The sequence below is a fragment of the Oncorhynchus masou genome, chromosome 5 (assembly GCF_036934945.1).
Source record: "Oncorhynchus masou masou isolate Uvic2021 chromosome 5, UVic_Omas_1.1, whole genome shotgun sequence".
Lineage (NCBI taxonomy): Eukaryota > Metazoa > Chordata > Actinopteri > Salmoniformes > Salmonidae > Oncorhynchus > Oncorhynchus masou.
The window spans coordinates 533,872-559,982 of NC_088216.1; the positions used below are offsets into that span (position 1 = coordinate 533,872).

A 26,111-nucleotide genomic window follows, 5' to 3' on the forward strand; every position below is an offset into this window, starting at 1 on the left:
CCTGGGACCCTAACCTTGGGACCCTAACCCTTTCCCCCTGGGTAAACTTGGAACATTGTTATACGCGTAAGTAAATAAAGGAGTGGATGAGAGACTGGGTTTGTATGTCAGAGGTTAATGGTTCTCTGTAGAAAGACAGATGCTAGCCTAGCTGAGTAATGGCTGTGGAATGTGTTGGATGGACTGGAGGAGATCACAGGATTGCTATAGGGTAAGCGGATGGACATCTGTGGATTAGGCGAAAGAGGGGTCGAAGTCAGGAGGTCAGGTCAGATCCTGAAGGGGATAAGATGTAAGGATTGGAGAGGAGTGTCCCAAGTGGTGTGTATATACTGGTGATGGTGGAAACATGTTGTTGTCTGAATTACAGCTGTAACGACCCTTTGGGAAGAATTAAACTTGCTTAAGCTTCTAGTGTCCGTGAGTTATTTACTCTGAAAAATTAGAACCTAACAGATGGTAAGCCATCTATTCCATCAATGATTCCCAATCAAAACTGAGCTTCAGCAATTGTCACAAAAAACAATGAATATATGAGTTGTGCAAGGTTGGTAGAGTCTTATTCAAAACCCAACCAACCAAATAAAAGAGAGCCAGAAAACCTAAGCTTAGATTATTTTTCCCTTCACAACAAAACAGAAGATTCGTAACATTGGTTAGCTTGCTAGCCTAGCTGGGTAAGCTAGCTAGCTTAGCTGGGTGGTTAGCTTGCTAGCCTTGCTGGGTAAGTTAGCTTGCTAGCCTTGCTGGGTAAATTAGCTTGCCAGCCTGGCTGGGTAAAGTTAGCTTGCCAGCCTGGCTGGGTAAAGTTAGCTTGCCAGCCTGGCTGGGCAAGTTAGCTTGCTAGCCTGGCTGGGTAAATTCGCTTGCTAGCCTGGCTGGGTAAATTCGCTTGCTAGCCTGGCTGGTTCTGTATTAAACTCTTCACTTACGCCACTGTACTGGTAGTCACTGCTAGACTGGTAGCTACCTTCAGCAGAGTAAACATGTTTTTGTTCATTCTATCTTTGACTGACCTTAGCTAACGTAAGCTAGCTACTGTTAGCCATCTATTCCACCCTCGTCTGGAAAACACTCCGTTACTAAAAATATAATTGTATAGCTACCTCACACTGTGTGTTGGTAGTGATGGGTTCTGACTTGAAAACTTGAAACATCTTTCATCATGTCACATGTTCGTCCCTACTGCCTCTGATCTGACAGACTCACTAAACACAAATGCTTTGTTGGTAAATTATGTCTGAGTGTTGGAGTGTGCTCCTGGCTAGCCGCCTGGCTATCGTTAATTAAAATAAAGATGGGGCCATCTGGTTTGTTTAATATAAGGAATTTTAAATGATTTATATTTTTTACTTTTGATTCTTAAGTATATTTAAAACCAAATACTAGACTTTATACTAGACTTTTACTCAAGTTAGTATTTTACTGGGTGACTTTCACTTTTACTAGTCATTTTCTAGTACTTTTTCCACCACTGTCCACTTCCAGTGGAACACAAACAACATTGTAAATACCACGTATATTTATTTGTTTATTTATTTACATACTATTCGTACTACAACTATTTGCACATTGCTAAAACACTGGTAATATAACACTTGAAATGTATTTGAGATGTTTCCATGTGTTGTTTGGGTTGTTTTGTCATCTCAATTTGTTTCCATGGCAATAAAGCCAATTTGAAATTAATTCCCTTTATGTACCTTTCATATAATGCTATAATGATTGAAATCAAATAAAAACAATCGTTAAAAAGTGATTCACTTTTTGCATCAAATTTTAAATATACATTTTACTCAACTGCGTTACCACTCCAGTCAGCAGATGGCGGTCTGGGAATTTAAGGCGATGCTGTTGGTGTGACGTATAATGTAGTGGACGGAACGCTTCTTTCAACAGCAGCAACAGTTAGTCAGACACCTCGGTAGCTTGCAGGACAAAATAGACGAACCAATAAAGCTCTTTAGACGCTTTGGTGTATATTAGCCATTGTGTTTTAAACACACTTCTGTCGTCTAGTTAGTTATCTGATTTAATTTCATATTTACATTGTTATTGGACAGCTAGCTGACTGGTTAAGTTAGCTTTAGCCTAGCTAGCTAACTATTAGCTAACATCACCGACCATGAGCTCCCTGCGCTACTCTCCTCCTGTTGGAGACGAGGAGGTCTGCTGGACAGAGAAAGAGGGTCGGTGGCTGAACATTGTAGTGAAAGAGGAGGATGTCACAGTAACAAAAGTGGAGGATGTTACAGTAAAACAAGAAGTAGAGGGTGAGGATGTTGCAGTGAAAGAAGAGGAAGACGCGTTCAGAGTGAAAGAGGAGGATGTTACAGTAAAAGAAGAGGAAGGAGAGATAACTGTCATATTGGAAGAAGAAGAAGAAGAGGTTGGGGAACTGATTAAAACCAGTAAGTAACGTCTTAATAACAGAAGCACACACCATGACTGCCTCATGCTCCTGGTACCTACTACAATGCCCCGTTTGAAGGCACTTAAATCTTCACCCACCCTCTGAATAGGCACACATACACAATCCATGTCTCAGTGGTCTCGAGGCTTAAAAAGCAAACATTTATTTTAACCTGTCTCTTCCTTTTCATCGACACTGATTTTGAAGTGGATTTTAACAAGTGACATCAATGAGTGTCATGGTAAGAGACGGTGTTTCCTGATGTTTTGTAAACTCTGTGTATATGAGGCGTTTATCAGTTATATTCTTCAAGAATCAGTCGCGGAACTTTCTATAACGACGAGTTCCAGCGAGGATTTCCTGTGGTGGACATCTTGTTACAGCTGTTTAATAAGTAATTAATAATTATGTCCCATTTTGTCATGTCGTTATAATAAGATATAAAGTACAATATTATTAACTAAAAATGTCAACATCAGTATCGGCCCAATGTCTAGTTTATAACTGATCAGTATGTACATGGAAAGCTGACGTGTAACGAAGTTTACATGACGTAATGACGCCGCGTAAAATGTACACGGTCAACACAGCATTCCTAAACTAGCCCACAATGTCTGCTGTGTGGATCTAGCGGTCATTTGAAAGAGTAAGAACATTTCAGCGAGACAACTCAAAGGCGAAATACATTAACGCCGAGATAATGGAATTCATTGCCCTTGACAATCAACCGTTCTCCGTCGGAGTTACACTGTATTTGCGTCACTGCTTCACAACATACTATGGAACACCGTTTGGGTCTTTGCGTCTCAAAAACACTATTTGACGTGTTTAATAAGCTTTTAATTTAACACGTCAAATAAGCTTCTATTCCCTCGCCCTTTATTTCATGTTTAAAAATCGGTGTCCGAAAATTGGCCAATCGGTAGATCTCTACTCCAGTATCCCTGTCCCCTTACCCCTATACATATCTACCTCCACCACTCCAGTATTCCTGTCACCTTCCCCCTATACATATCTACCTCCATCACTCCAGTATACCTGTACATTGTTAATATGGTACTGACCCTGTATATAGTCATCTTACCCCTATACATATCTACCTCCATCACTCCAGTATCCCTGTCTCCTTCCCCCTCTACATATCTACCTCCATCACTCCAGTATACCTGTACATTGTTAATATGGTACTGACCCTGTATATAGTCATCTTACCCCTATACATATCTTCCTCCATCACTCCAGTATCCCTGTCCCCTTACCCCTCTACATATCTACCTCCATCACTCCAGTATTCCTGTCACCTTCTCCCTATACATATCTACCTCCATCACTCCAGTTTCCCTGTCTCCTTCCCCCTATACATATCTACCTCCATCACTCCAGTATCCCTGTCTCCTTCCACCTATACATATCTACCTCCATCACTCCAGTATCCCTGTCTCCTTCCCCCTATACATATCTACCTCCATCACTCCAGTATCCCTGTCTCCTTCCCCCTATACATATCTACCTCCATCACTCCAGTATCCCTGTCCCCTTCCCCCTGTACATATCTACCTCCATCACTCCAGTATTCCTGTCTCCTTCCCCCTATACATATCTACCTCCATCACTCCAGTATCCCTGTCACCTTCCCCCTATAAATATCTACCTCCATCACTCCAGTATCCCTGTCCCCTTATGCCTATACATATCTACCTCCATCACTCCAGTATCCCTGTCACCTTCCCCCTATACATATCTACCTCCATCACTCCAGTATCCCTGTCCCCTTATCCCTATACATATCTACCTCCATCACTCCAGTATCCCTGTCACCTTCCCCCTATACATATCTACCTCCATCACTCCAGTATCCCTGTCTCCTTACCCCTATACATATCTACCTCCATCACTCCAGTATCAGTGTCACCTTCCCCCTATACATATCTACCTCCATCACCCCAGTATCCCTGTACATTGTTAATATGGTACTGACCCTGTATATAGTCATCTTACCCCTCTACATATCTACCTCCATCACTCCAGTATCCCTGTATATAGTCACCTTACCCCTCTACATATCTACCTCCATCACTCCAGTATCCCTGTCCCCTTACCCCTATACATATCTACCTCCATCACTCCAGTATCACTGTCACCTTCCCCCTATACATATCTACCTCCATCACCCCAGTATCCCTGTACATTGTTAATATGGTACTGACCCTGTATATAGTCACCTTACCCCTCTACATATCTACCTCCATCACTCCAGTATCACTGTCACCTTCCCCTATACATATCTACCTCCATCACTCCAGTATCCCTGTATATAGTCACCTTACCCCTCTACATATCTACCTCCATCACTCCAGTATCACTGTCACCTTCCCCTATACATATCTACCTGCATCACCACAGTATCCCTGTATATAGTCACCTTACCCCTCTACATATCTACCTCCATCACTCCAGTATCCCTGTCCCCTTCCCCTATACATATCTACCTCCATCACTCCAGTATCCCTGTACATTGTTAATATGGTACTGACCCTGTATATAGTCACCTTCCCCCTATACATATCTACCTCCATCACTCCAGTATCCCTGTCCCCTTCCCTATACATATCTACCTCCATCACTCCAGTATCCCTGTACATTGTTAATATGGTACTGACCCTGTATATAGTCACCTTCCCCCTATACATATCTACCTCCATCACTCCAGTATCCCTGTACATTGTTAATATGGTACTGACCCTGTATATAGTCTCCGTCCCCCTATACATATCTACCTCCATCACTCCAGTATCCCTGTACATTGTTAATATGGTACTGACCCTGTATATAGTCTCCGTCCCCCTATACATATCTACCTCCATCACTCCAGTATCCCTGTCCCCTTATCCCTATACATATCTACCTCCTTCACTCCAGTATCCCTGTCACCTTCCCTCTATACATATCTACCTCCATCACTCCAGTATCCCTGTAAATTGTTAATATGGTACTGACCCTGTATATAGTCACCTTCCCCCTATACATATCTACCTCCATCACTCCAGTATCCCTGTACATTGTTAATATTGTACTGACCCTGTATATAGTCACCTTCCCCTCTACATATCTACCTCCATCACTCCAGTATCCCTGTATATAGTCACCTTACCCCTCTACATATCTACCTCCATCACTCCAGTATCCCTGTATATAGTCACCTTACCCCTATACATATCTACCTCCATCACTCCAGTATCCCTGTACATTGTTAATATGGTACTGACCCTGTATATAGTCTCCGTCCCCCTATACATATCTACCTCCATCACTCCAGTATCCCTGTCTCCTTCCCCTCTACATATCTACCTCCATCACTCCAGTATCCCTGTATATAGTCACCTTACCCCTCTACATATCTACCTCCATCACTCCAGTATCCCTGTACATTGTTAATATGGTACTGACCCTGTATATAGTCTCCGTCCCCCTATACATATCTACCTCCATCACTCCAGTATCCCTGTCACCTTACCCCTATACATATCTACCTCCATCACTCCAGTATCCCTGTACATTGTTAATATTGTACTGACCCTGTATATAGTCACCTTCCCCCTCTACATATCTACCTCCATCACTCCAGTATCCCTGTATATAGTCACCTTACCCCTCTACATATCTACCTCCATCACTCCAGTATCCCTGTATATAGTCACCTTACCCCTATACATATCTACCTCCATCACTCCAGTATCCCTGTACATTGTTAATATGGTACTGACCCTGTATATAGTCTCCGTCCCCCTATACATATCTACCTCCATCACTCCAGTATCCCTGTCTCCTTCCCCTCTACATATCTACCTCCATCACTCCAGTATCCCTGTATATAGTCACCTTACCCCTCTACATATCTACCTCCATCACTCCAGTATCCCTGTACATTGTTAATATGGTACTGACCCTGTATATAGTCTCCGTCCCCCTATACATATCTACCTCCATCACTCCAGTATCCCTGTCACCTTACCCCTATACATATCTACCTCCATCACTCCAGTATCCCTGTACATTGTTAATATGGTACTGACCCTGTATATAGTCACCTTCCCCCTCTACATATCTACCTCCATCACTCCAGTATCCCTGTACATTGTTAATATGGTACTGACCCTGTATATAGTCATCTTACCCCTCTACATATCTACCTCCATCACTCCAGTATCCCTGTATATAGTCACCTTACCCTCTACATATCTACCTCCATCACTACAGTATCCCTGTCCCCTGTCCCCTATACATATCTACCTCCATCACTCCAGTATCCCTGTCTCCTTCCACCTATACATATCTACTTCCATCACTCCAGTATCCCTGTCTCCTTCCACCTATACATATCTACCTCCATCACTCCAGTATCCCTGTCTCCTTCCACCTATACATATCTACCTCCATCACTCCAGTATCCCTGTCTCCTTCCCCCTATACATATCTACCTCCATCACTCCAGTATCCCTGTATATAGTCACCTTACCCCTCTACATATCTACCTCCATCACTACAGTATCCCTGTCCCCTGTCCCCTATACATATCTACCTCCATCACTCCAGTATCCCTGTCTCCTTCCCCCTATGCATATCTACCTCCATCACCCCAGTATCCCTGTACATTGTTAATATGGTACTGACCCTGTATATAGTCACCTTACCCCTCTACATATCTACCTCCATCACTCCAGTATCCCTGTATATAGTCACCTTACCCCTCTACATATCTACCTCCATCACTCCAGTATCCCTGTATATAGTCACCTTCCCCCTATACATATCTACCTCCATCACTCCAGTATCCCTGTCCCCTTCCCCCTATACATATCTACCTCCATCACTCCAGTATCCCTGTCTCCTTCCCCCTATACATATCTACCTCCATCACCACAGTATCCCTGTATATAGTCACCTTACCCCTCTACATATCTACCTCCATCACTCCAGTATCACTGTCACCTTCCCCCTATACATATCTACCTCCATCACTCCAGTATCCCTGTATATAGTCACCTTACCCCTCTACATATCTACCTCCATCACTCCAGTATCCCTGTCCCCTTCCCCCTATACATATCTACCTCCATCACTCCAGTATCAGTGTCACCTTCCCCCTATACATATCTACCTCCATCACCCCAGTATCCCTGTACATTGTTAATATGGTACTGACCCTGTATATAGTCATCTTACCCCTCTACATATCTACCTCCATCACTCCAGTATCCCTGTATATAGTCACCTTACCCTCTACATATCTACCTCCATCACTCCAGTATCCCTGTCCCCTTACCCCTATACATATCTACCTCCATCACTCCAGTATCACTGTCACCTTCCCCCTATACATATCTACCTCCATCACCCCAGTATCCCTGTACATTGTTAATATGGTACTGACCCTGTATATAGTCACCTTACCCCTCTACATATCTACCTCCATCACTCCAGTATCACTGTCACCTTCCCCTATACATATCTACCTCCATCACTCCAGTATCCCTGTATATAGTCACCTTACCCCTCTACATATCTACCTCCATCACTCCAGTATCACTGTCACCTTCCCCTATACATATCTACCTCCATCACTCCAGTATCCCTGTATATAGTCACCTTACCCCTCTACATATCTACCTCCATCACTCCAGTATCCCTGTCCCCTTACCCCTATACATATCTACCTCCATCACTCCAGTATCACTGTCACCTTCCCCCTATACATATCTACCTCCATCACCCCAGTATCCCTGTACATTGTTAATATGGTACTGACCCTGTATATAGTCACCTTACCCCTCTACATATCTACCTCCATCACTCCAGTATCACTGTCACCTTCCCCTATACATATCTACCTGCATCACCACAGTATCCCTGTATATAGTCACCTTCCCCCTATACATATCTACCTCCATCACTCCAGTATCCCTGTCCCCTTCCCCTATACATATCTACCTCCATCACTCCAGTATCCCTGTACATTGTTAATATGGTACTGACCCTGTATATAGTCACCTTCCCCCTATACATATCTACCTCCATCACTCCAGTATCCCTGTACATTGTTAATATGGTACTGACCCTGTATATAGTCTCCGTCCCCCTATACATATCTACCTCCATCACTCCAGTATCCCTGTACATTGTTAATATGGTACTGACCCTGTATATAGTCTCCGTCCCCCTATACATATCTACCTTCATCACTCCAGTATCCCTGTATATAGTCACCTTACCCCTCTACATATCTACCTCCATCACTCCAGTATCCCTGTCACCTTCCCCCTATACATATCTACCTCCATCACTCCAGTATCCCTGTATATTGTTAATATGGTACTGACCCTGTATATAGTCACCTTCCCCCTCTAAATATCTACCTCCATCACTCCAGTATCCCTGTACATTGTTAATATGGTACTGACCCTGTATATAGTCTCCGTCCCCCTATACATATCTACCTCCATCACTCCAGTATCCCTGTCCCCTTATCCCTATACATATCTACCTCCTTCACTCCAGTATCCCTGTCACCTTCCCTCTATACATATCTACCTCCATCACTCCAGTATCCCTGTAAATTGTTAATATGGTACTGACCCTGTATATAGTCACCTTCCCCCTATACATATCTACCTCCATCACTCCAGTATCCCTGTACATTGTTAATATTGTACTGACCCTGTATATAGTCACCTTCCCCCTCTACATATCTACCTCCATCACTCCAGTATCCCTGTATATAGTCACCTTACCCCTCTACATATCTACCTCCATCACTCCAGTATCCCTGTATATAGTCACCTTACCCCTATACATATCTACCTCCATCACTCCAGTATCCCTGTACATTGTTAATATGGTACTGACCCTGTATATAGTCTCCGTCCCCCTATACATATCTACCTCCATCACTCCAGTATCCCTGTCTCCTTCCCCTCTACATATCTACCTCCATCACTCCAGTATCCCTGTATATAGTCACCTTACCCCTCTACATATCTACCTCCATCACTCCAGTATCCCTGTACATTGTTAATATGGTACTGACCCTGTATATAGTCTCCGTCCCCCTATACATATCTACCTCCATCACTCCAGTATCCCTGTCACCTTACCCCTATACATATCTACCTCCATCACTCCAGTATCCCTGTACATTGTTAATATTGTACTGACCCTGTATATAGTCACCTTCCCCCTCTACATATCTACCTCCATCACTCCAGTATCCCTGTATATAGTCACCTTACCCCTCTACATATCTACCTCCATCACTCCAGTATCCCTGTATATAGTCACCTTACCCCTATACATATCTACCTCCATCACTCCAGTATCCCTGTACATTGTTAATATGGTACTGACCCTGTATATAGTCTCCGTCCCCCTATACATATCTACCTCCATCACTCCAGTATCCCTGTCTCCTTCCCCTCTACATATCTACCTCCATCACTCCAGTATCCCTGTATATAGTCACCTTACCCCTCTACATATCTACCTCCATCACTCCAGTATCCCTGTACATTGTTAATATGGTACTGACCCTGTATATAGTCTCCGTCCCCCTATACATATCTACCTCCATCACTCCAGTATCCCTGTCACCTTACCCCTATACATATCTACCTCCATCACTCCAGTATCCCTGTACATTGTTAATATGGTACTGACCCTGTATATAGTCACCTTCCCCCTCTACATAACTACCTCCATCACTCCAGTATCCCTGTCCCCTATACGTATCTACCTCCATCACTCCAGTATCCCTGTCTCCTTACCCCTATACATATCTACCTCCATCACTCCAGTATCAGTGTCACCTTCCCCCTATACATATCTACCTCCATCACCCCAGTATCCCTGTACATTGTTAATATGGTACTGACCCTGTATATAGTCATCTTACCCCTCTACATATCTACCTCCATCACTCCAGTATCCCTGTATATAGTCACCTTACCCCTCTACATATCTACCTCCATCACTACAGTATCCCTGTCCCCTGTCCCCTATACATATCTACCTCCATCACTCCAGTATCCCTGTCTCCTTCCACCTATACATATCTACTTCCATCACTCCAGTATCCCTGTCTCCTTCCACCTATACATATCTACCTCCATCACTCCAGTATCCCTGTCTCCTTCCACCTATACATATCTACCTCCATCACTCCAGTATCCCTGTCTCCTTCCCCCTATACATATCTACCTCCATCACTCCAGTATCCCTGTATATAGTCACCTTACCCCTCTACATATCTACCTCCATCACTACAGTATCCCTGTCCCCTGTCCCCTATACATATCTACCTCCATCACTCCAGTATCCCTGTCTCCTTCCCCCTATGCATATCTACCTCCATCACCCCAGTATCCCTGTACATTGTTAATATGGTACTGACCCTGTATATAGTCACCTTACCCCCTCTACATATCTACCTCCATCACTCCAGTATCCCTGTATATAGTCACCTTACCCCTCTACATATCTACCTCCATCACTCCAGTATCCCTGTATATAGTCACCTTCCCCCTATACATATCTACCTCCATCACTCCAGTATCCCTGTCCCCTTCCCCTATACATATCTACCTCCATCACTCCAGTATCCCTGTCCCCTTCCCCCTATACATATCTACCTCCATCACCACAGTATCCCTGTATATAGTCACCTTACCCCTCTACATATCTACCTCCATCACTCCAGTATCACTGTCACCTTCCCCCTATACATATCTACCTCCATCACTCCAGTATCCCTGTATATAGTCACCTTACCCCTCTACATATCTACCTCCATCACTCCAGTATCCCTGTCCCCTTCCCCCTATACATATCTACCTCCATCACTCCAGTATCCCTGTACATTGTTAATATGGTACTGACCCTGTATATAGTCTCCGTCCCCCTATACATATCTACCTCCATCACTCCAGTATCCCTGTACATTGTTAATATGGTACTGACCCTGTATATAGTCACCTTCCCCCTCTACATATCTACCTCCATCACTCCAGTATCCCTGTACATTGTTAATATGGTACTGACCCTGTATGTAGTCCCCTTCCCCCTATACATATCTACCTCCATCACTCCAGTATCAGTGTCACCTTCCCCCTATACATATCTACCTCCATCACCCCAGTATCCCTGTACATTGTTAATATGGTACTGACCCTGTATATAGTCATCTTACCCCTCTACATATCTACCTCCATCACTCCAGTATCCCTGTATATAGTCACCTTACCCCTCTACATATCTACCTCCATCACTCCAGTATCCCTGTCCCCTTACCCCTATACATATCTACCTCCATCACTCCAGTATCACTGTCACCTTCCCCCTATACATATCTACCTCCATCACCCCAGTATCCCTGTACATTGTTAATATGGTACTGACCCTGTATATAGTCACCTTACCCCTCTACATATCTACCTCCATCACTCCAGTATCACTGTCACCTTCCCCTATACATATCTACCTCCATCACTCCAGTATCCCTGTATATAGTCACCTTACCCCTCTACATATCTACCTCCATCACTCCAGTATCACTGTCACCTTCCCCTATACATATCTACCTCCATCACCACAGTATCCCTGTATATAGTCACCTTACCCCTCTACATATCTACCTCCATCACTCCAGTATCCCTGTCCCCTTCCCCCTATACATATCTACCTCCATCACTCCAGTATCCCTGTACATTGTTAATATGGTACTGACCCTGTATATAGTCACCTTCCCCCTATACATATCTACCTCCATCACTCCAGTATCCCTGTCCCCTTCCCCTATACATATCTACCTCCATCACTCCAGTATCCCTGTACATTGTTAATATGGTACTGACCCTGTATATAGTCACCTTCCCCCTATACATATCTACCTCCATCACTCCAGTATCCCTGTACATTGTTAATATGGTACTGACCCTGTATATAGTCTCCGTCCCCCTATACATATCTACCTCCATCACTCCAGTATCCCTGTACATTGTTAATATGGTACTGACCCTGTATATAGTCACCTTCCCCCTATACATATCTACCTCCATCACTCCAGTATCCCTGTATATTGTTAATATGGTACTGACCCTGTATATAGTCACCTTCCCCCTCTAAATATCTACCTCCATCACTCCAGTATCCCTGTACATTGTTAATATGGTACTGACCCTGTATATAGTCACCTTACCCCTCTACATATCTACCTCCATCACTCCAGTATCCCTGTCCCCTTACCCCTATACATATCTACCTCCATCACTCCAGTATCACTGTCACCTTCCCCCTATACATATCTACATCCATCACTCCAGTATCCCTGTCCCCTTCCCCCTATACATATCTACCTCCATCACTCCAGTATCACTGTCACCTTCCCCCTATACATATCTACATCCATCACTCCAGTATCCCTGTCCCCTTAACCCCTATACATATCTACCTCCATCACTCCAGTATCCCTGTACATTGTTAATATGGTACTGACCCTGTATATAGTCTCCGTCCCCCTATACATATCTACCTCCATCACTCCAGTATCCCTGTCCCCTTACCCCTATACATATCTACCTCCATCACTCCAGTATCCCTGTACATTGTTAATATGGTACTGACCCTGTATATAGTCTCCGTCCCCCTATACATATCTACCTCCATCACTCCAGTATCCCTGTCCCCTTACCCCTATACATATCTACCTCCATCACTCCAGTATCCCTGTACATTGTTAATATGGTACTGACCCTGTATATAGTCACCTTCCCCCTCTACATATCTACCTCCTTCACTCCAGTATCCCTGTCACCTTCCCTCTATACATATCTGCCTCCATCACTCCAGTATCCCTGTATATAGTCACCTTCCCCCTATACATATCTACCTCCATCACTCCAGTATCCCTGTACATTGTTAATATGGTACTGACCCTGTATATAGTCACCTTACCACTATACATATCTACCTCCATCACTCCAGTATCCCTGTCTCCTTACCCCTATACATATCTACCTCCATCACTCCAGTATCCCTGTACATTGTTAATATTGTACTGACCCTGTATATAGTCACCTTCCCCCTCTACATATCTACCTCCATCACTCCAGTATCCCTGTATATAGTCACCTTACCCCTCTACATATCTACCTCCATCACTCCAGTATCCCTGTACATTGTTAATATGGTACTGACCCTGTATATAGTCACCTTACCCCTCTACATATCTACCTCCATCACTCCAGTATCCCTGTATATAGTCACCTTACCCCTCTACATATCTACCTCCATCACTCCAGTATCCCTGTACATTGTTAATATGGTACTGACCCTGTATATAGTCACCTTACCCCTCTACATATCTACCTCCATCACTCCAGTATCCCTGTATATAGTCACCTTACCCCTATACATATCTACCTCCATCACTCCAGTATCCCTGTACATTGTTAATATGGTACTGACCCTGTATATAGTCACCTTACCCCTCTACATAACTACCTCCATCACTCCAGTATCCCTGTCCCCTATACGTATCTACCTCCATCACTCCAGTATCCCTGTCCCCTTACCCCTATACATATCTACCTCCATCACTCCAGTATCCCTGTACATTGTTAATATGGTACTGACCCTGTATATAGTCACCTTCCCCCTATACATATCTACCTCCATCACTCCAGTATCCCTGTCCCCTTCCCCTATACATATCTACCTCCATCACTCCGGTATCCCTGTATATAGTCACCTTACCCCTCTACATATCTACCTCCATCACTCCAGTATCCCTGTCCCCTTACCCCTCTACATATCTACCTCCATCACTCCAGTATCCCTGTCCCCTTCCCCCTATACATATCTACCTCCATCACCCCAGTATCCCTGTACATTGTTAATATGGTACTGACCCTGTATATTATCACCTTACCCCTCTACATATCTACCTCCATCACCACAGTATCCCTGTATATAGTCACCTTACCCCTCTACATATCTACCTCCATCACTCCAGTATCCCTGTATATAGTCACCTTACCCCTCTACATATCTACCTCCATCACCACAGTATCCCTGTATATAGTCACCTTACCCCTCTACATATCTACCTCCATCACTCCAGTATCCCTGTCCCCTTACCCCTATACATATCTACCTCCATCACTCCAGTATCCCTGTACATTGTTAATATGGTACTGACCCTGTATATAGTCTCCGTCCCCCTATACATATCTACCTCCATCACTCCAGTATCCCTGTACATTGTTAATATGGTACTGACCCTGTATGTAGTCCCCTTCCCCCTATACATATCTACCTCCATCACTCCAGTATCCCTGTCCCCTTACCCCTATACATATCTACCTCCATCACTCCAGTATCCCTGTACATTGTTAATATGGTACTGACCCTGTATATAGTCACCTTACCCCTCTACATATCTACCTCCATCACTCCAGTATCCCTGTCCCCTTCCCCTATACATATCTACCTCCATCACTCCGGTATCCCTGTATATAGTCACCTTACCCCTCTACATATCTACCTCCATCACTCCAGTATCCCTGTCCCCTTACCCCTCTACATATCTACCTCCATCACTCCAGTATCCCTGTCCCCTTCCCCCTATACATATCTACCTCCATCACCCCAGTATCCCTGTACATTGTTAATATGGTACTGACCCTGTATATTATCACCTTACCCCTCTACATATCTACCTCCATCACTCCAGTATCCCTGTATATAGTCACCTTACCCCTCTACATATCTACCTCCATCACTCCAGTATCCCTGTATATAGTCACCTTACCCCTCTACATATCTACCTCCATCACCACAGTATCCCTGTATATAGTCACCTTACCCCTCTACATATCTACCTCCATCACTCCAGTATCCCTGTCCCCTTCCCCCTATACATATCTACCTCCATCACTCCAGTATCACTGTCACCTTCCCCCTATACATATCTACCTCCATCACTCCAGTATCCCTGTATATAGTCACCTTACCCCTCTACATATCTACCTCCATCACTCCAGTATCCCTGTCCCCTTCCCCCTATACATATCTACCTCCATCACTCCAGTATCCCTGTACATTGTTAATATGGTACTGACCCTGTATATAGTCTCCGTCCCCCTATACATATCTACCTCCATCACTCCAGTATCCCTGTACATTGTTAATATGGTACTGACCCTGTATATAGTCACCTTCCCCCTATACATATCTACCTCAATCACTCCAGTATCCCTGTACATTGTTAATATGGTACTGACCCTGTATATAGTCTCCGTCCCCCTATACATATCTACCTCAATCACTCCAGTATCCCTGTACATTGTTAATATGGTACTGACCCTGTATATAGTCACCTTCCCCCTATACATATCTACCTCCATCACTCCAGTATCCCTGTCCCCTTCCCCCTATACATATCTACCTCCATCACTCCAGTATCCCTGTACATTGTTAATATGGTACTGACCCTGTATATAGTCACCTTCCCCCTATACATATCTACCTCCATCACTCCAGTATCCCTGTACATTGTTAATATGGTACTGACCCTGTATATAGTCTCCGTCCCCCTATACATATCTACCTCCATCACTCCAGTATCCCTGTACATTGTTAATATGGTACTGACCCTGTATATAGTCACCTTCCCCCTCTACATATCTACCTCCATCACTCCAGTATCCCTGTATATAGTCACCTTACCCCTCTACATATCTACCTCCATCACTCCAGTATCCCTGTCACCTTCCCCCTATACATATCTACCTCCATCACTCCAGTATCCCTGTATATAGTCACCTTACCCCTCTACATATCTACCTCCATCACTCCAGTATCCCTGTCACCTTCCCCCTATACATATCTACCTCCATCACTCCAGTATCACTGTATATAGTCACCTTACCCCTCTACATATCTACCTCCATCACTCCAGTATCCCTGTCACCTTCCCCCTATACATATCTACCTCCATCACTCCAGTATCCCTGTATATAGTCACCTTACCCCTCTACATGTTTTTGTTCTATATTGTTATTGATTACATTATTGATTATTACATTGTTATTGATTATTGTTATTGATTATTGCATTGTTATTGATTATTACATTGTTATTTATTATTGTTATTGATTATTATATTGTTGATTATTACATTGTTGTTGAATATTGTTATTGATTATTACATTGTTATTGATTATTGCATTGTTATTGATTATTGTTATTGATTATTGCATTGCTATTGATTATTGCATTGCTATTGATTATTACTATTGATTATTACATTGTTGTTGATTATTACATTGTTGTTGAATATTGTTATTGATTATTGCATTGCTATTGATTATTGCATTGCTATTGATTATTACTATTGATTATTACATTGTTGTTGATTATTACATTGTTGTTGATTATGCATTGATTTGCAACGATGACACAAACATTATATTAAGCAGGACATTCAAATAAGCCTTGCGGCAGGTAGCCTCGTGGTTAGAGTGTTGGTCCAGTGACCGAAAGGTTGCTAGATCGAAATCCCCAAGCTGACAAGGTAAAAAATCTGTCGTTCTGCCTCTGAACAAGGCAGTTAACTCACTGTTCCCTGGTAGGCCGTCATTGTAAATAAGAATTTGTTGTTAACGGACTTGCCTAGTAAAATAAAGGTTAAATAAATACATCAAATATTATCCAAAAGTAGTGTGAAATACACTCATAAGCAACCTGTAAATGGAGGCTATATTTGCTGTCAGCCTATGAGAACTCCCCTGGGTTTTCCCCCACGGTGGTGAATTAGTGAATAGACACAGAGCTTAATGTGAGTTTCCTTCAGTAGCATCCTGATCTTGCGCTGTAATATTCAGAATACATTGTGAATTAGCAGATAATGCACTGTGAATTAGCAGATAATGCACTGTGAATTAGCAGATAATGCACTGTGAATTAGCAGATAATGCACTGTGAATTAGCAGATAATGCACTGTGAATTAGCAGATAATGCACTGTGAATTAGCAGATAATGCACTGTGAATTAGCAGATAATGCACTGTGAATTAGCAGATAATGCACTGTGAATTAGCAGATAATGCACTGTGAATTAGCAGATGATGCACTGTGAATTAGCAGACGATGCACTGTGAATTAGTAGACGATGCACTGTGAATTAGTAGATAACGCACTGTGAATTAGCAGATAACGCACTGTGAATTAGCAGATAACGCACTGTGAATTAGCAGATAACGCACTGTGAATTAGCAGATAACGCACTGTGAATTAGCAGATAATGCACTGTGAATTAGCAGATAACGCACTGTGAATTAGCAGATAACGCACTGTGAATTAGCAGATAACGCACTGTGAATTAGCAGATAATGCACTGTGAATTAGCAGATAATGTACGGTGAATTGGTAGATAATACACTGTGAAAAATGCAGATATAAACTCATCAAAAAAATAAGCGTCTTCACTGTCAACTGCGTTTATTTTCAGAAAACAACAAAAATAAATAAATCAATGACTATTTTTATGAACAAAACAAGATTCAACAACTGAGACATAAACTGAACAAGTTCCAAAGACATGTGACTAACAGAAATGGAATAATGTTTCCCTGAACAAAGGGGGGGGGGGTCACAATCAAAAGTAACAGTCAGTGTGACCACCAGCTGCATTAGGTACTGCAGTGCATTTCCTCCTCGTGGCCTGCACCAGATTTTCCAGTTCTTGCTGTTCTTCCAGTTCTTCCACCAAGACACCTGCAAGTTCCCGGACATTTCTGGGGGGAATGGCCCTAGCCCTCACCCTCCGATCCAACAGGTCCCAGGTGTGCTCAATGGGATTGCGATCCGGGCTCTTCGCTGGCCATGGCAGAACATTGACATTTCTGTCTTGCAGGAATTCACGCACAGAACGAGCAGTATGGCTGGTGGCATGCTGGAGGGTCATGTCAGGATGAGCCTGCAGGAAGGATACCACATGAGGGAGGAGGATGTCTTCCCTGTAACGCACAGCGTTGAGATTGCCTGCAATAACAACAAGCTCAGTCCGATAATGCTGTGACACACCGCCCCAGACCATGACGGACCCTCTACCTCCAAATTGATCTTGCTCCAGAGTACAGGCCTCATTCCTTCGACAATAAACGCGACTCGTCACTGGCAAAAAGTGGGTGTGTTTGTGCCCATAGGTCGATGTCGTTGCCGGTGATGTCTGGCGAGGACCTGCCTTACAACAGGCCTACAAGACCTCAGTCCAGCCTCTCTCAGACTATTACGGACAGTCTGAGCACCGATGGAGGGATTGTGTGTTCCCGGTATAACTCGGGCAGTTGTTGTTGCCATCCTGTACCTGTCCCGCAGGTGTGATGTTCGGATGTACCGATCCTGTGCAGGTGTTGTTACACGTGGTCTGCCACTGTGAGGACGATCAGCTGTCCGTCCTGTCTCCCTGTAGCTCTGTCTTAGGCTACGGACATTGCAATTTATTGCCTTGGCCACATCTGCAGTCCTCATGCCCCCTTGCAGCATGCCTAAGGCACAATCATGCAGATGAGCAGGGACCCTGGGAATCTTTCTTTTGGTGTTTTTTAGAGTCAGTAGAAAGGCCTCTTTGGTGTCCTAAGTTTTCATAACTGTGATCTTACTTGCCTGCTGTTAGTGTCTTAATTAATGACCGTTCCACAGGTGCATGTTCATTCATTGTTTATGGTTCATTGAACAAGCATGGGAAACGGTGTTTAAACCCTTTACAATGAAGATCTGTGAAGTTATTTGGATTTTAAACTTATTATCTTTGAAAGACGGTGTCCTGAAAAAGGGACGTTTCTTTTTTTGCTGCGTTTACTACATCCGTAACTAGCGGTTACCTTCGGGGAGGGAGGAGTTTCTACAACGGAATTGTACATCGTGACGCAATTTTAGCTTAACACAGAAAGGAGCCTACATTGGTGACCAAAAGTCATCTGGCACACTGCTTAGGATTTCAACAACTTTAATAACTTATTTCTCAATTTCTAGTCACCACTAACTACAATCATCAACTTTACTACGAATTGGTATTTTTTTCTAAAAAATATATATATTATTGCTCGACTCATATTAAGATAACTGTCAAATAAGTTTGTAAAAGCATTTAAACATTATTTTCAGATAATGCTCTGGGCATAAACTTTTACCTCAAATAAACAGTGGATTTCTGCTGTTGTGGGCCATTAACCATCTGTCTGACTTTGTTGTTCACACAGGAGAGAGACAAGACTATCGTGGATCCTCTGGGGAGCCTCAACAACATCATGATGCTGACGAGGCAGAGAAGAGTCTTTCCAGAGCAGAAAACTTCAAGAAACCCCAGCAGAGACCCACAGGGAAGAAATATCACCACTGCCCGGACTGTGGGAAGAGTTACTCAAGATCAGATTCACTAAAAGTACACTTGAGAATTCACACAGGAGAGAAACCTCACTGCTGCTCTGACTGTGGGAAGAGATTTACCTCTTCAGCAGACCTGAAAAGACATGAGAGAATCCATACAGGTGAAAAACCTTATAGCTGTAATCAATGTGGGAAGAGTTTCACAACATCTAGCCAGCTGACTATACACCAGAGAACACACACAGGAGAGAAGCCTTACCACTGCTCTGACTGTGGAAAGCGTTTTCTTAAGTCAGGACATTTAAAATCACACCAGAGAACACACACAGTAGAGAAACCTTATAGCTGTGATCAATGTGGGAAGAGTTTTACTCACTCAAGCTGCCTGATAGTACACCAGAGAACACACACAGGAGAGAAACCTTATAGCTGTGATCAGTGTGAGAAGAGTTTTGTTACTTCGAGCCGTCTGACTATACACCGGAGAACACACACAGGAGAGAAACCTTATGGCTGTGTTCAATGTGGGAAGAATTTTGTTACATCTAGCAGTTTGATTACACACCAGCGGACACACAGGAGAGAAATCAATGTGGCAAGAGATACTCTGATAAAAAATCTCTGATTTAACTATCAGAAAATACAGCCTCCCCGAGTGGCGCAGTGGTCTAAGGCATCGTAGTGCGAGCTGTGCCACTAGAGATCCTGGTTCAAGGCTCTGGGCTGATGGATTCCCAGTTTGGAAAGAGGGTTCAGTCAGTTTGGGAACCTAATTGTGGAAAGACATTTTCTTGGACACAGGACCTAAAATAAGACAATATAGATGCTGTGTTCTGACAAGTTTTTGACTGAGAATGTTGTTGATGCCTGAAAACACATGAGAGGGAACACACAGTAGAAAAAGCCTTTCCAATGTTCCACTATGTTGTTGATGCCATGTGATGTCATGTTTGTATGAAAATCTTACAAACTAAAAAAAAATAGGCCGAGTTGAGTTTTTTCCTCTCGAGACATGATCATGTCTGAAATCAGATTAATATTTTAAAAATGTGTATTTTATTTTATCTTGATTATGGATTTGATTGAATACAAGTATGAACACTTTAGATGTTAATGATATGATTTGGAAAGTTGTAGATTTTATTAAATAGATTTAATAAAATGTGTATTTCTTGATACACCCCCAAAGGGCCACGTCGTGACAGTGTACTAGTCACGATATACACCCCCAAAGGGCCATGTCATGACAGTGTACTCGTCACGATATACACCCCAAAGGGCCACGTCGTTACAGTGCACTCGTCTTCAAACTAAAGGTGTATGAAAATGTGTTGACGACGTTCTGATAACATTGAAAATAGAACATATTAATGACGTTGATAAGAGTTGTTGACATGAAGAACATATTAATGACGTTGATAAGAGTTGTTGACATGAAGAACATATTAATGACTTTGATAAGAGTTGTTGACATGAAGAACATATTAATAACGTTGATAAGAGTTGTTGACATGAAGAACATATTAATAAGAGTTGTTGACATGAAGAACATATTAATGACGTTGATAAGAGTTGTTGACATGAAGAACATACAGTGCCTTGCGAAAGTTTTCGGCCCCCTTGAACTTTGCGACCTTTTGCCACATTTCAGTTGCAAAATTATTCAGCCCCTTTACTTTCATTGCAGCAAACTCTCTCCAGAAGTTCAGTGAGGATCTCTGAATGATCCAATGTTGACCTAAATGACTAATGGTGATAAATACAATCCACCTGTGTGTAATCAAGTCTCCGTATAAATGCACCTGCACTGTGATAGTCTCAGAGGTCCGTTAAAAGCGCAGAGAGCATCATGAAGAACAAGGAACACACCAGGCAAGTCCGAGATACTGTCGTGAAGACGTTTAAAGCCGGATTTGGATACAAAAAGATTTCCCAAGCTTTAAACATCCCAAGGAGCACTGTGCAAGCGATAATATTGAAATGGAAGGAGTATCAGACCACTGCAAATCTACCAAGACCTGGCCGGCCCTCTAAACTTTCAGCTCATACAAGGAGAAGACTGATCAGAGATGCAGCCAAGAGGCCCATGATCACTCTGGATGAACTGCAGAGATCTACAGCTGAGGTGGGAGACTCTGTCCATGGGACAACAATCAGTCATATATTGCACAAATCTGGCCTTTATGGAAGAGTGGCAAAAAGAAAGCCATTTCTTAAAGATATCCATAAAAAATGTCATTTAAAGTTTGCCACAAACCACCTGGGAGACACACCAAACATGTGGAAGAAGGTGCTCTTTTCAGATGAAACCAAAATTGAACTTTTTGGCAACAATGCAAAACGTTATGTTTGGCGTAAAAGCAACACAGCCCATCACCCTGAACACACCATACCCACTGTCAAACATGGTGGTGGCAGCATCATGGTTTGGGCCTGCTTTTCTTCAGCAGGGACAGGGAAGATGGTTAAAATTGATGGGAAGATGGATGGAGCCAAATACAGGACCATTCTGGAAGAAAACCTGATGGAGTCTGCAAAAGACCTGAGACTGGGATGGAGATTTGTCTTCCAACAAGACAATGATCCAAAACATAAAGCAAAATCTACAATGGAATGGTTCAAAAATAAACATATCCAGTTGTTAGAATGGCCAAGTCAAAGTCCAGACCTGAATCCAATCGAGAATCTGTGGAAAGAACTGAAAACTGCTGTTCACAAATGCTCTCCATCCAACCTCACTGAGCTCGAGCTGTTTTGCAAGGAGGAATGGGAAAAAATTTCAGTCTCTCGATGTGCAAAACTGATAGAGACATACCCCAAGCGACTTACAGCTGTAATCGCAGCAAAAGGTGGCGCTACAAAGTATTAACTTAAGGGGGCTGAATAATTTTGCACTCCCAATTTTTCAGTTTTTGATTTGTTAAAAAAGTTTGAAATATCCAATAAATGTCGTTCCACTTGTGATTGTGTCCCACTTGTTGTTGATTCTTCACAAAAAAATACAGTTTTATATCTTTATGTTTGAAGCCTGAAATGTGGCAAAAGGTCGCAAAGTTCAAGGGGGCCGAATACTTTCGCAAGGCACTGCACCAGGGCCTGGGGATGCAGTTAGGTTTGAACAGTCTGGTGATATACCAGGACCTGGAGATGCAGTTAGGTTTGAACAGTCTGGTGATATACCAGGACCTGGAGATGCAGTTAGGTTTGAACAGTCTGGTGATATACCAGGGCCTGGGGATGCAGTTAGGTTTGAACAGTCTGGTGATATACCAGGGCCTGGAGATGCAGTTAGGTTTGTATGCAGTCTGGTGATATACCAGGGCCTGGAGATGCAGTTAGGTTTGTATGCAGTCTGTTGATATACCAGGGCCTGGAGATGCAGTTAGGTTTGAACAGTCTGGTGATATACCAGGACCTGGGGATGCAGTTAGGTTTGAACAGTCTGGTGATATACCAGGGACTGGAGATGCAGTTAGGTTTGAACAGTCTGGTGATATACCAGGACCTGGGGATGCAGTTAGGTTTGAACAGTCTGGTGATATACCAGGACCTGGGGATGCAGATAGGTTTGAACAGTCTGGTGATATACCAGGGACTGGAGATGCAGTTAGGTTTGTATGCAGTCTGGTGATATACCAGGGACTATGCATGCAGTTAGGTTTGAACAGTCTGGTGATATACCAGGGCCTGGAGATGCAGTTAGGTTTGAACAGTCTGGTGATATACCAGGGCCTGGAGATGCAGTTAGGTTTGTATGCAGTCTGGTGATATACCAGGGCCTGGGGATGCAGTTAGGTTTGAACAGTCTGGTGATATACCAGGGCCTGGAGATGCAGTTAGGTTTGAACAGTCTGGTGATATACCAGGGACTGGAGATGCAGTTAGGTTTGAACAGTCTGGTGATATACCAGGACCTGGAGATGCAGTTAGGTTTGAACAGTCTGGTGATATACCAGGGCCTGGGGATGCAGTTAGGTTTGAACAGTCTGGTGATATACCAGGGCCTGGAGATGCAGTTAGGTTTGTATGCAGTCTGGTGATATACCAGGACCTGGGGATGCAGTTAGGTTTGAACAGTCTGGTGATATACCAGGACCTGGGGATGCAGTTAGGTTTGAACAGTCTAGTGATATACCAGGACCTGGAGATGCAGTTAGGTTTGTATGCAGTCTGGTGATATACCAGGGCCTGGGGATGCAGTTAGGTTTGTATGCAGTCTGGTGATATACCAGGACCTGGAGATGCAGTTAGGTTTGAACAGTCTGGTGATTTACCAGGGCCTGGAGATGCAGTTAGGTTTGTATGCAGTCTGGTGATATACCAGGGCCTGGAGATGCAGTTAGGTTTGTATGCAGTCTGGTGATATACCAGGGACTATGCATGCAGTTAGGTTTGTATGCAGTCTGGTGATATACCAGGACCTGGGGATGCAGTTAGGTTTGAACAGTCTGGTGATATACCAGGGACTATGCATGCAGTTAGGTTTGTTTTCCTCCATCATCACTCACCACTAATTTTAAATGATCACCAATCAATCATCACATGCTTTCCTTTGTACGTCTCAATACAATAATATATTAATGAATTAAATTAAATGAACCACGTTTTGTATGATTTTTTTTTTTTTTTTATCTCAACTGCGTTGACCACTCCAATCAGCAGATGGCGATGTGCGTCTTTTATGTTCAGGCGACGCTGCCAGAGTGTGACGTATAATATAGTGGACGGAACGCGTCATCAACATGAACAGTTCAGCCACCTCGGTAGCTTACTAGCCACTAGAGCCGAAATATTGGAGCTCTTTAGAAGCTTTCAGAGGGTAGTGCGAACGGCTTTCTGGCGTTTATATGTGTTTTAAACACATTTATGTCGTCTAGCTGTTACCCCGTTTAATTTCATATTGACGTTGTTAGACATCTAGCTAGCTGGCTAAGTTAGCAATAAGACTAAGCTAGTCGCTGATGCTAGTAAGGTACCAAGCTAACACCCCATGACAGGAGGTCACGAAGTTAACTCTCCTCCTATTAAAGAAGAGGGGGTCTGCCCAGACGGAGAAAGACACTCGAGAAAGAAGAGAAGGCTGTCACAGTAATTACAAGTAGAGGGTGAGGATGTTACAATAAAAGAGGAAGAGGTTACAGTGAAAGAAGAGGAAGACGTTTTCAGAGTAAAGAGGAGGATGTTGGCTACCTTGAAAGAAGAAGAGGAGGAAGAGAAAGAGGAGGATGCAGTTTTTGGAATGAAGGAGGAAGGAGACATGACTGTTACAGTGAAAGAAGAGGAAGACGTTTTTGGAGTGAAGGAGAAAGAGGAGGAGGAGATTACTGTCACATTGGAGGAGGACGAAGAAGAGAAGACTGGAGAACTGATTAACACCAGTAAATACAGTGAGTACTATCTTTATAAAACAGGGACATTGATCTGATTAACACCAGTAAATACAGTGAGTACTATCTTATAAAACAGGGACATTGATCTGATTAACACCAGTGTGATTTTACATTCTACACTTGGATATGTAGGAATTGGAAAAAGCTAACGTTAATGGTTCAAATGCTTAATTTAATTTTTAAACAACATTTTAAAACTTTGCTTAATACCTCTCTGTAGTGCTTTGCTCAGTCTCTATACTCGACATCACATGACAGCAAATTCATTATATATATTTTAAATATGATTGAATATCAATGGTGTTATTATTAGCCCCTTCGTTTGTTGTTGTTGTAAGTTAGACAGACTGATCTGACTGAAATTGTCACGTTTGTCATATTGATGAGACCAAGGCGCAGCGTGATAAGCATACATTCTTCTTTTAATGAAGGAAAAACACTAAACGAACTAACAAAGAAAGAAAACGAACGTGAAGCTATATAACACGAGTGCTGACAGGCAACTACACATAGACAATAACAACCCAAAAAATAACCAAGGAATATGGCTACCTAAATATTGTTCCCAATCAGAGACAAGGATAAACAGCTGCCTCTGATTGGTTCTCAATCTAGGCAACCATAGACATATAATCACCAGACTAGCAAAACCCCTAGACAATACAAAACCACTAGACATACAAAACCCCTAGACAATACAAAACCCCTAGACAATACAAAACCCATATACATACAAAACCCATAGACAATACAAAACCCATAGACAATACAAAACCCCTAGACATACAAAACCCCTAGACAATACAAAAACTAAACAAACCACCCTTGTCATACCCTGACCTAACCAAATAATAAAGAAAACAAAGATA

General features: G+C 43.0%; 1 protein-coding gene across 1 annotated transcript; it reads left to right on the forward strand.

The window, feature by feature from the left end:
• Window positions 1-1,891: 1,891 nt before the first annotated feature.
• LOC135526010 (gastrula zinc finger protein XlCGF17.1-like) lies at window positions 1,892-21,715 on the forward strand. The gene is made up of 2 exons (XM_064954032.1): window positions 1,892-2,411; window positions 19,726-21,715. The coding sequence occupies exons 1-2, from the start codon at window positions 2,126-2,128 to the stop codon at window positions 20,475-20,477; spliced, it is 1,038 nt and encodes a 345-aa protein (XP_064810104.1). The 5' UTR covers window positions 1,892-2,125; the 3' UTR covers window positions 20,478-21,715.
• The last annotated feature ends 4,396 nt before the right edge of the window (window positions 21,716-26,111 follow it).